The 11,779-nt window shown below is 36.5% G+C and overlaps 1 protein-coding gene across 3 annotated transcripts; it reads left to right on the top strand.

The window, feature by feature from the left end:
- The first annotated feature begins 5,010 nt into the window (after positions 1-5,010).
- LOC132644161 (protein NETWORKED 4A) lies at positions 5,011-11,415 on the top strand. 3 transcript variants are annotated; one of them, XM_060360739.1, is made up of 5 exons: positions 5,011-5,201; positions 5,562-5,696; positions 6,740-6,814; positions 7,374-7,482; positions 9,475-11,415. In XM_060360739.1, the coding sequence occupies exons 3-5, from the start codon at positions 6,800-6,802 to the stop codon at positions 11,157-11,159; spliced, it is 1,809 nt and encodes a 602-aa protein (XP_060216722.1). In that variant the 5' UTR covers positions 5,011-5,201; positions 5,562-5,696; positions 6,740-6,799; the 3' UTR covers positions 11,160-11,415. The 3 variants fall into 3 exon arrangements, with proteins under 3 accessions (XP_060216722.1, XP_060216723.1, XP_060216724.1); XM_060360740.1 differs by lacking the exon at positions 5,562-5,696; XM_060360741.1 differs by lacking the exons at positions 5,562-5,696; positions 6,740-6,814.
- Positions 11,416-11,779: the final 364 nt, after the last annotated feature.

Below are 11,779 nucleotides of genomic sequence, written 5' to 3'. Positions count from 1 at the left end.
AGCTAATGATCCCTATATGATTCCTATGATATTATTTCCTTACCTCTCCATGACTTTCCTACCTTCCGGAAAACTAAGAGCCTATGTTTATGAATAGCCATATGGGATAAGATAAGAGGTATGTTACGAATACGATAATGATGATGATGAGTCAAAGTCTAAAGATTCTAAGGCCTATAATATTATGGTTCTACAAGGCTAATGATCCATATTACGATCCATTGATGTTGTTCATTGACTACACTCACCTTATATGTTAATTCCTTCAAGGTGAGGCATAATGCTTATGAATGCTCCATGATGGAATCGGGGGCTCTCGACCTTACGTCACCCCGATATTGTTATAGGTTGTCTATAAGCTCTAATACGTGTCCTATGACCAATGTTCCAAAAAGTTACGAGTCTATATTCATAAGGGGTTCCATATGAGATTAAGGAAAGAGATATGCCATAGATACGATGATAGTAATAATGAGCCTAAGTTAGAGATTATAAAGTTTATTATGCGACATTATTACAAAGTTCATGCTACGAATACGATGCGATTCTCATAGATTGTCTTTAAATCCAAATGTATGCTCCATGAAAGGTTATGATAAGTCTATGAGACATATGTGATGATAATGATGACGATGTTGATAGTGATGATGATAATGATGATGATGTTGATAGTGATGATGATAATGATGACGATGATAATAGTGATGACGCTAAAGATATTTATGGGCTTTTATGTATATATATATATATATATATATATATATATATATATATATATATGTGTGTGTGTGTGTGTGTGTGTGTGTGTGTGTGTGTGTGTGCTTATGTATGACTATTATGAAACCCCGAGCTTATAAGGCCGGGTAGAATATGTATATATTTATGTAACGCAGGCACACCTCTGCAGTTGGGTACGGATAACACTGAGCCTTGGTAGGGCTAGGTAGACATAACACTGAGCCTTGGTAGGGCCAGGTAGACATAACACTGAGCCTTAGTAGGGCCAGGTAGACATAACACTGAACCTTGGTAGGGCCAGGTAGACATAACACTGAGCCTTGGTAGGGTTAGGTAAACATAACACTACGCCTTGGTAAGGCCAGGTAGACATAACCTTGAAGCCTTGGTTGGCCAGGTAGTATATGATATAAATACATATATGCTATGATTATATATATATGATGTATGTATAAAAAGCCCAAACAATATGTAGGTGAGATTGTCGAGCCACTACGTGGCCGAATGCAGATAACGTTAATGTGCATGAGCGGATGCGGTGTTATGATATATATATATATATATATATATATATATATATATATATATATATATATATATATATATATATATATATATATATATATATATGTGTGTGTGTGTGTGTGTGTGTGTGTGTGTGTGTGTGTGTGTGTGTGTGTGTGTGTGTGTGATACGACGATGTATGAGCTATGATGATACATGTACCGTGGTAGTATATGATATAGGCATGAAAGGTATCCTCCCTTAAAGGTTAAGCAGGTTATGTCTTCATCTTAAGTCTTATGATTCTCTATTATGCTTATTTCATATATATATATGTGTGTGTGTGTGTGATACGATGATGTATGAGCTATGATGATACATGTACCGTGGTAGTATATGATATAGGCATGAAAGGTATCCTCCCTTAAAGGTTAAGCAGGTTATGTCTTCATCTTAAGTCTTATGATTCTCTATTATGCTTATTTCATATATATATATATATATATATATATATATATATATATATATATATATATATATATATATATATATGTGTGTGTGTGTGTGTGTGTGTGATACGACGATGTATGAGCTATGATGATACATGTACCGTGGTAGTATATGATATAGGCATGAAAGGTATCCTCCCTTAAAGGTTAAACAGGTCATGTCTTCATCTTAAGTCTTATGATTCTCTATTATGCTTATTTCATTCATGCCTTACATACTCAGTACAATATTCGTACTGACGTCTGTTTTCTTGGACGCTGTGTTCATGCCCACAGGTAAGCAGGAAGGAGACCCAGATTTGTAGAAGCCGTTAAGCAGAGTCTCGAAAGCACTCCATTATTCCGAAGGTGCCATTGATTTACTATTTTATGTACATATATGCTTTGGGCACGACGGGGTCCTGTCCCATCCATATGTCTAGCACTCTAGTAGAGGCTCGTAGATACGCAGTGTGGGTGATATGGTTTCACGAGGTTGCTATTAGGCATATATATATATATATATATATATATATATATATATATATATATATATATATATATATATGTATGTATGTATATGATTTTGATAGCCGAAAGGCCAATGTATATGAAAGTATTTACGTTTCCATATGAAAAACGATGTTCTTATGATTTGAGTATAAATGTGATAAAAGAGCGTTAAATGGGTATGATGAGTAATAGAACGAGCGGTGCTCGGTGGTTAGCCCCGGGTACCCGTCGCGGCCCCTAGTCGGGTCGTGACACATACATCCATATCCGTATCCGTACTCATTTACATTTCGTATCCATAGTCGTATTCATATACATATTCTTATTCGTATTCATATCATATTCGTATTCATACTCATATCTATATCATATACATATCCTATCATAGACATAGCATACCCGACCACGAAGGTTCAGTGTTTCACGTACCCGACCGTGGCTAGGCTCGGTTATCATACATACCTGGCCAACCAATGCTTCAGGGTTACACATACCTGACCCTACTAAGGCTTCAGGGTTATTCGTACCCAACTGCAGAGGTGCGCGCGCATTACATAAATATATATTCTACCCGGCCTTATAAGCTCGGGGTTCCATAATAGTCATACATAGACACATATACATAATAGCTCGTAAGCATCTTTAGCATCATTACTATTATCATCGTCATCATTATCATCATCACCATTATCGTCGTTCATTACATCTATCTTTATAGGATTACTCGTCATATGAGGATTTTAGTACAATCGTAACGTATCGGGAATCATGAGCTTAGTAGCTTTTGAAGATAGAATCACTTGGAGGGCATCATAGGCTCATAGAAGAATAGATATTTGGCCGAAGAACCATGCCTTATGAAAGAAGGATTAGCCTTACATACCTTTCCGTTCAACTATTTTATCACTTGCACGTTCTCCTTCAATGCTCACGTTTCTACCTTCATTAGAGTTATACTATCATTAGAAATCGATAGCTAGCATACATGACTAAAGCTTAGAGAGAATTGGACATCATCTCCTTTATTTATACGACTTCCTCCATATCATACATCAACTCCCAAACATCAATAATACATTCACAACATCATAACAATAGTCTTTATTCAACTACATTATCCATATTCCTCAATTTTCACTTCAAGTCATCCATATCCATGGTCATAGCACACTATTACCTTCACTCATATACAATGTTTATCCCATGTTCTTAATGTCATTTATAACATGATTATAATCATAACATATCAAGAATCATTACTCAACCCAAGCCATTACTCAAAAATGACACTATTCCCACATTCGTGACCCATTTTCTATCTCTTTCTACAATCCAAGTGTTTCAACTTCTCAATACCTTAAATAACATGGAAAGATCATAAAACTTACCTTAGATGTTGTAGGAATAAGCTTTGGATGGAAATACTTCACTTGAGCCAAAACCCTAGTTCATCTCCAATGAGATTTCTTGGCTTGGATGATCTTTTGTGGGTTTCTTACACTTGGTTTTCTTAGTTTGATGAAGTTGATCATAAATTTCTCTTGTGTTCTTGTAGATGAAGAGTGGAGAGGGTTTCTAGAAAGTTCTTGAAGTGTTAGATGAAAAATAAAATAAAATAAAATAATGACTTGGTCCCTTTTTAATAGCGTGAAAGCTAATCTGTCGGGAAAATTATACGGACACTTATACGGTCCGTATAAACTTATATGGTCCGTATAAGTGACCGTGAAATTGCCCCCTTTTCCACTAGATTCTGTGCTCATTATACGACACATTATACGAGCCGTATAATTTTATACGGTCCGTATAAGTGACCGTAAAATGACCTCTTCAACATCTCGCCTCTGTGACAATTATACGACACATTATACGGGCCATATAATTTTATATGGCCCGTATAAGTGACCATATAATCTCACCAGTGGGGGACTTCACTGTGACAATCCTGCGGTCCATTATACGGACCGTATAATCGACCGTATAACTCATCTTTTCACTGATCTTGTTCTTGTCACTTGGTTTGATCTCCAATCCTTATGGAACCTTCTTGACACTTGTTTATCACCTCATTAACAATCTAAGAGACGTTATAACTCATCTCCAAAACATCATTAAATCATCATTAACTCGTTACTCATACTTTCTTTTCAATACCTATCGCATGCCTTGCCCTCTCTTGGCAAACTTTCTTCCCTTATCTCGGATGTGTTTGAAATCTTAATTAGGGTCATCAAATGTCATTCTTCACTCATTGAACTACCGTATATTCCGTGCTCTTCGTTAGTCTATTCACTATGCATCAACGGAATTTTTTTTCGAGGTGTAACAGGGCCAGGGGGCGGGGTTGTGCTGATGAAGAAGAAGGGTTTGGGGGTGATGGTGGGGGGGGGGGGGGTGAAGTGGAGAAGGAGTGATAACTTTTTTTTAAAATTATAATTTTTCATTTCAGTATTAAAATATTAAAAATTAAAAGATTTCTGATGCGGTGTTGACATGACGCTGATGTGGCGAGAGAGTGTGTAACGCCTCCCACCATGTGACTGGTTTTCAGCTCTCAAGGATGAAATAATATTACTTTTTCATATATTAGTTATGTAATAGGTCATTGATAAAATTTAAGTGCTATATCGATATTTAGAATATAGTTTAAGGATCAATTTATGTCTGTTGACTTAATAAAAAGGCAAAGGTATTGACTTGAAAGAAGGGGGCATGTGAACAAATCCAGATATTGTTTTGGAAAGTCGTCCGTAGCCTCTTTACCCATATCCTTGTTGGCCCCCACTTCCCCAATACTCCCCACTTTCCTCCATAAAAGAGAGAGAGAGATGATAAATACTTGGTATATAGTTCCAAACGAAAGCTTCTCCTCTTTGCCGGAGATTCAGAAATTTTAGCATTTTCCTCTCAAATTATTAGATTTTCTTGTCTTTCCTGCCCCCTTCCCCCATCCTCAAGGTAAGCCCCCTTTCTCCCCACTTTCTGCAATAACACTTCACTTGTGCTCCATTTCTTTTAATTCTTCTTTTGGGGATTTTCTGCTTGAAATCATTTCTTGAATCTTGTCTTGTTGAATCTGCTTCCCATTTCTTATCTGATTTGGGTATATGAGCCATTCCCCTCACTTACTTCAAGCTATTGTCCCCAAAATTTACATTAAATTCTACCCTGAAATCCTGTTATCTAATTAACCCATGTGTTAAAATTAATTTCATTATCGTCTATCTTTTTGATGAAAAATATAAATAAAGATTTGAGACGAATGGCTTACGTTTACTTCTTTTTGTCTTTTCCGTATCTTTTATCCTTTGTTGGCAGGCGAAATATGAGGAGGAACGCGTGGATATAGCTGGCTCCGACAGCTGTGGAATTAGATATATATATATATATATATATATATATATATATATATATAGATTTCACGCGCTCCTTCGGCACGTGACACCACGAGAGGTGCGTATTGTGCCGGCCCGTTGGCCTTGTTAATTTCAGCCCACTCTTTGACAACATCCATAACACTAGGCCTTGTCATTTTTCACCCCATTTCCTTCTATACGGGAAATTCCACGTTGCTCCTTCAATAATGACTTAATTATCACTTCTCACTTTACTTTCAAGTTTCACCCCATAATATATATATTTGACAATACAATACGTTTTTCATTCAAAATGGTACTCCCTCCGTCCATATTACTTGTCCACTTTCCTTTTTTAAAGTCAAACTATATAAATTTTGACCAATATTCACCATAGTGACATGAAATTAATTGCAATTTGTAATACTTTTCATGTAGTTTTGAATATTTAAATTATAATCCAAAACCAAAAATAGTGGTATTTGCTAGCAACAACATAATGGAGGCAGTCACTCAATATAGATTGATTCGAAAACTGATTCAAATCCAATACAGCACCTATGGGTACATAAGAAATGTATTGAATCAATTCTTTTTAATTTTAAATTATTGAATTAATCTAATCCAATTTATCTCCAAGATTGGTCAGCTTGACTCTCAAAAAGTTAAACATGACAACTGATATGGGACAGAGGGAGCAATCTAAAAACTTTCTCCATTCATTGCATATAAGTGGAAGCTCTGCGAAACCATCATTTTCTTATTTGCTACTCCGTCTGTTCCAATTTATGTGTGGCGTCGGCACTGAGTTTAAACAAAGATATAAAGAACCAAAAACTTGTGGTTTTTTAAAAAAAGTATGGAAATCTGTGTGATTATAAATATCTTATTAAGGATAAATGAAGAGAAAACAAAATATTCCACATAAATATATAAATTAGGACAAAGGGAAGTAATCTACAAGTGAATTTAAGTAGTGAAAAAGGATTTTTACCTTCATCATAGCAGATATCACAGTGAAATAGTAGAGATACTTTTAGCTCCATATTTGTTAAACAAATTATTCGAGACAAAGAAACATATATCCTAATGAGGTTGACTTTTGATAGTTTGGCTTATATTACCTTCATCATTATGCAGGCAGTCTTTTTTTTACTTTTCTGAGTTGAGGAGTTTGTATCAAATAACAACCTCGACAGAATGGCATCAACTTTAGTAAGAAATCTCTTTTCCATACGTAACAGTTAACATGTTAAATGAGTATTATTTGCTTCTCTTAGTTTGCTCAAGAATCTTTTTACTTTCTGATATGTCTTTATTGTCCATAATGTACTTTCTTTTAGCAGGTAGAGAATTAGGGTAGACGGTTAGTAGGTAGTTGAGTTTTGTAGCACTGTGTGTGTGATAGGTAGGGGGCTAGCCTCTTCATCCCTTCTTCTCCTTTCTTAGTACTGATATTTAGGTATCGCGTAGATCCATACTCTTCTGTGTGTATTATTATGTGTTGCTTTATTTGTTTTACATGTTGATATTTTGCTGTCTTATTTTTCTTGCGATCCTGCATTGACTTTGTTATTAATATACTTTCTTTTATTGGAAAATTTGACCATGTTAGTTGCTCTTTCTCTTGTGTGTGTTGGGGGAGGGGGGCAGGCTGTAGCATTTAAATTGAAGAATCACTTGGAAATTTAAGGCCCATAAATTCTTGAGTGATATTAGTGTAGAACTTTGCTGTTGGATGTCCAATGAAATTAAGAGTTTCATCCTTTTTCAGATAAAGTCCAGTAAGATGAGGAGGTTGGAATCGAAGAAATCACACGCTTGGTGGTGGGATAGCCACATTAGTCCCAAGAACTCCAAGTGGCTTCAAGAGAATCTTGAACGTAAGCTATTGACTTTAACCTTACTCTACATTGTGTATCTTTCTCAAATCCTTTAATCTATTTGGCTACTCTACAAATGCCAAACATATGTGTTGCTGACCATCCAAATATATATACAGCTGGTTAATTGACGGGGCATCGTTTCTTGCATTTAGTCGCCTATGCAAGAGATATTGAAATTTGTACTATTGAGTGATTCGACCTGCTACTCTGGGCATTCTAAAATTTCACCTTAGGTATTATTTTCACAAATAGATTTGAACTATTACTAGAATGCATAATAACAGATAATGGCTGTAGCTTTGTAATTCATATAACCTGAGGGCCGTAGCTAGAAGGTTATGTAGGCTGAACACTGTAGCTTTTGGCCAAGCCCTATATTTGTATTGAGAAATCCACTAAATATAGACAAAAGTTAAATTCAGAACCCAATTACTCACACCTGATGTCACTATCCTAGAATTTAGGAACCATAAAGTTCAAATCCTGGCTCTGCATCTTCCTCTTGTTGGTAATTAATTAGGTAGGCCTTGGCTTTTTAATGACCAGATAAATTGAATTCTACTGAGAGATGCAAATCACTATGAAGTCAAGTTATAATTTCTTTCTAAGTGATTGGTTATAGTTAATGTAACTATACATTACATAATATAAACGTCATGAATGCATCTTATCATCCAATTTGTGGCAAATTATGATAGGGGTCTTCTTCTTCGTTTTTCATCTTTCCAGTTAGACTAATTATGATGGTAGTCTAATAGTACCACAATTAACACATTTAATTGATCAGTAACCTTAGGAGGCGTTTGTTTGTAAGATATTCTTTACAAAATTCAACAATTTTTTATTTCTGCACCAAAAAATAACAATTAAGAATTCAAAAAATTTCAGATACTTTTGGAAGAAAGAGAAATGCTCAACTCTTATCCGTCAAAAAACATTTGACTAGGTTTTCCTTTTGAATTCTGCCTCCTGTGTTTTTCTTCTTTTTTCTTTTTGTATTTGTCCTCCCTTTTATTTACTTTTGTTTTTCTGCACTAGCAATTTTTTTTTGCATGTTTACCCTAAAGGAGCCATATTGCCCTTATCATCAGTAATTGTTGCATCTCATTTCCCTTCCTTTTCTGGTGCTTTAACCCTAAAGGAAGCATAGTTATCCTTGATGCCTTTGCAGTTCTTACTCTTCACCCTTATTTTCTGAACAAATATTCCCTATGTAATATTTGTCTTTGTCAGATATGAAATTTTAATGATTGGGTTATGGTACTGTGTACAAATTATTGGCTCACAAAATATGCACAAATTCTAAAACCTTAGCCTTCCCTTGTCCTTGCCTTATATCCTCCTCCACACTCCTACCGCTGTCCCTTGTCTTGGGGTGAGATGTAACTCTTGCAAATAGGGCATGAAATGAGCGGTTGGATTAAGATGGGTGGGGTCAAAACAGGTTAATTGAAATTTTGGTTAAATCATTTTAAGTTGGGTCAAATGTGTTTTGAGTAGAGTCATAGCCTACCTGAAACTTCAACGTGTCTGTTTGAACTCCATTCATTGTGACCTATTCTTAAGCAACACAAAAATAATATTCATTCAATATACTTTGTGGTTTTTGTAATTCTAATTACAGTAGATGATATAATAATGTTGCTTACACTATTATGGTATTTTAAATTTTAGACTTTGTGTCTCAAGTTCTATATTTTACATTTTAATAATTGTGTTCAAATTCTATGATAATTTATGTATTAAAGGAAAATGGTCAGAGAAGAGCGGTGGCCAATTGGCCATACTTGTTTGTGATTCCATGACAGTAACTTTGAATAGTTTCATCCATTTATCTCAAAGGAGGTTACTAGCTATTACACAGACCACCTGGGGAAAATGCACTGTAAAAACACCTAATTTTAATTACCAAGTGGTTTCTCAGAATTTTATTATGTTGAATGGAGAAAATGGCATACAAGAAAATGACAAATAGGTCTATTATTTCAGAGATGGACCAGAATGTCAAGAGGATGTTGAAACTCATTGAAGAGGATGCAGATTCATTTGCTAAAAGGGCAGAAATGTATTATCAGAAAAGGCCAGAATTGATCACGCTTGTTGAGGAATTCTACCGCATGTACCGGTCATTAGCGGAGCGTTATGATCATGTGACCGGGGAACTGCGGAAAAATATTCCTTCAGATCTTCAATCACAGGGGTCAGGGATCTCTGACGTGGGTTCTGAACCACCGTCCAGGTTGCCCTCTCCAGACTGGAGGCCCAGCCGCCCTAACCCTAAACCTGGTCCTCGTGCTGCTGGATTTGAATATTTTCTGGGCACAGGCGGAAGTAGCTCGGATCTGGGCAAGGAAGGAGATGAATCCTCAACATTAGATTCTGAATCAGAATCAGATGATTCGTCTATCAATAATTACTCAAGTACGGTGAGCAACGATGATGACCAAGGGTTGCTGCGTAGGAAGATTAGTGAATTGGAGGTCGAGCTCCGTGACGTCAAAGAGAAGCTTCGCAACGTGCAACAGGAAGAGACTTCTGATAATCTTGTCGCTGGGATAGCTGGATATGAGGAAGACCTTAGAAATGCAAAAGAAAAGATTTGGTTATCAGAAGAAGAGATTAGCAGGTTGAGAATTGAGCTTCATAAGTATGATTCCGTCCATGAGCTTAGCGCAGGACAGGAAGCTACAGAGGAAGAACCACAAGTTTCAGAAGAGAATGCTACAGAGGAAGAACCACAAGTTTTGGACCCAGAATCCAAGATCCGAACACTTGAGGAAGAGTTAAGGAGTACGATAGAGAAGCTTCATGATTCAGAGAAGGAGGTGGAGCGCTTAAGAGAGGAACTTAAAAGTAACGGGTCCTCCGTAAAATTACTTCAGGATCAGCTTGGATCAGCACAGAAAGATGTTTCCGGCTGGAAAGCCAAACTTGAGAGAGAGAAAAGAGAGGTCTCAAAGCTGCAGGACCGAATTGCCAGGTACAAGTCCAATTTGTCAGACCGTGATCAAGAAATCAGAGGATTGAAAGAATCAATATCAAATGCCAACAAGGCCTTGGCAGAAGAAAACTTGCAACTTCAAGGTGAAATTACCAAATTATTGAAGGAACGAGCGTATTTGGAGGATAATATCAAAGAAATGGATCTGCGCTGCCAATCATTGGAGGAGGATGTTAGACGAGCTGTAGCAGGGAAAGAAGAAATGGAGATGCTGTTAAAATCTGAAATGGAGCAGTTAAAGTTGACCATTGCCGAGAGGGACAACCATATTGAAGAACTGAACAGAAACCTTGATGCATTATACCACAAGTATGATACATTGGTAACACAGAAAGATGGGCTAAATGCTAGAGTTGCCTTGCTAGATGAAGAGCTAAGTACTAAAGATGACCAGATTGATCAAATGAACAACCATTTGCACCAACTGCACATTGAGCATGTCGCATTGATTTCTGAAACTGAAGGGACGCGTAAAATTGTAGAGGAGCTAAGGTCTAGAGTTAAAGAGTTGGAAAGAGAAGTAGACAGACAAAAAGAAATAGTTTTGGAAGGTGCAGAAGAGAAACGGGAGGCAATTAGGCAGCTTTGCTTCTCACTTGAGCATTATAGAAATGGTTACCAAAGGCTTCGGCAGGCTTTGGAGCATAAGAGACTACCTGTAATGGCGTCCTAAGTCCATTCGTGATGGTGGGCAAACGTTATGATCAGGCTGTTCTTCATCTTTTGTCCGAACCACTCTTTTCCTTTTTTGCTTTTCGTTTAGGGTTCAGTTTTCCTTTGTTCAATAGCTCCTTTTGTTAGGCATGTGCCTTTCAGTACTGCGGCTCTCTTCTATGTCTGTAATTGCAGGAATATCAGTTGTGGTTTGCTATATACATGTTAATGTCCCTGATAAATTTTCATAGTTCAAACAAAATCTTTTCATTCAACTTCATTTTTATGGTGTGAATGATTATATGGTCACATAAATGTATTTAGTTGGCGAGAAAATTTGAGATAGCTGATGAAGAAAGCATATTATTTACCAAAGTAATTACTATATCACTTTAAACTAAAAACCCAATTTAAGGGGAAAGGAAAAAAAAAAAAAAAAAGGTGCGCCAGATAGGGGTCGAATCTACGACTTTCTGCTTAGGAAACAAACGCTCTATCCACTGAGCTACAGGCGCCGTGTTTTAGTTTTTTACACATAGGACTAATTTCTAAGATAATTCTATAATTAGAACATTCAGACTTAAACTCCATGGGTTGGGCACGGAAGAAGTTTGAGCTCCATGCAAATGACTAAAATAT

Source organism: Lycium barbarum, chromosome 6, assembly GCF_019175385.1.
Source record: "Lycium barbarum isolate Lr01 chromosome 6, ASM1917538v2, whole genome shotgun sequence".
NCBI classification, from domain to species: Eukaryota; Viridiplantae; Streptophyta; class Magnoliopsida; order Solanales; family Solanaceae; genus Lycium; species Lycium barbarum.
Note: the sequence above shows the minus strand (reverse complement) of the source record. Positions and strands in the feature narration are given on the sequence as shown.

Bases quoted from the DNA above. Each gene is read 5' to 3' on its own strand.
- LOC132644161 (XM_060360740.1), top strand. The intron at 7,483-9,474 runs GTAAGCTATTGA...CTATTATTTCAG, and splicing joins GCTTCAAGAGAATCTTGAAC to AGATGGACCAGAATGTCAAG.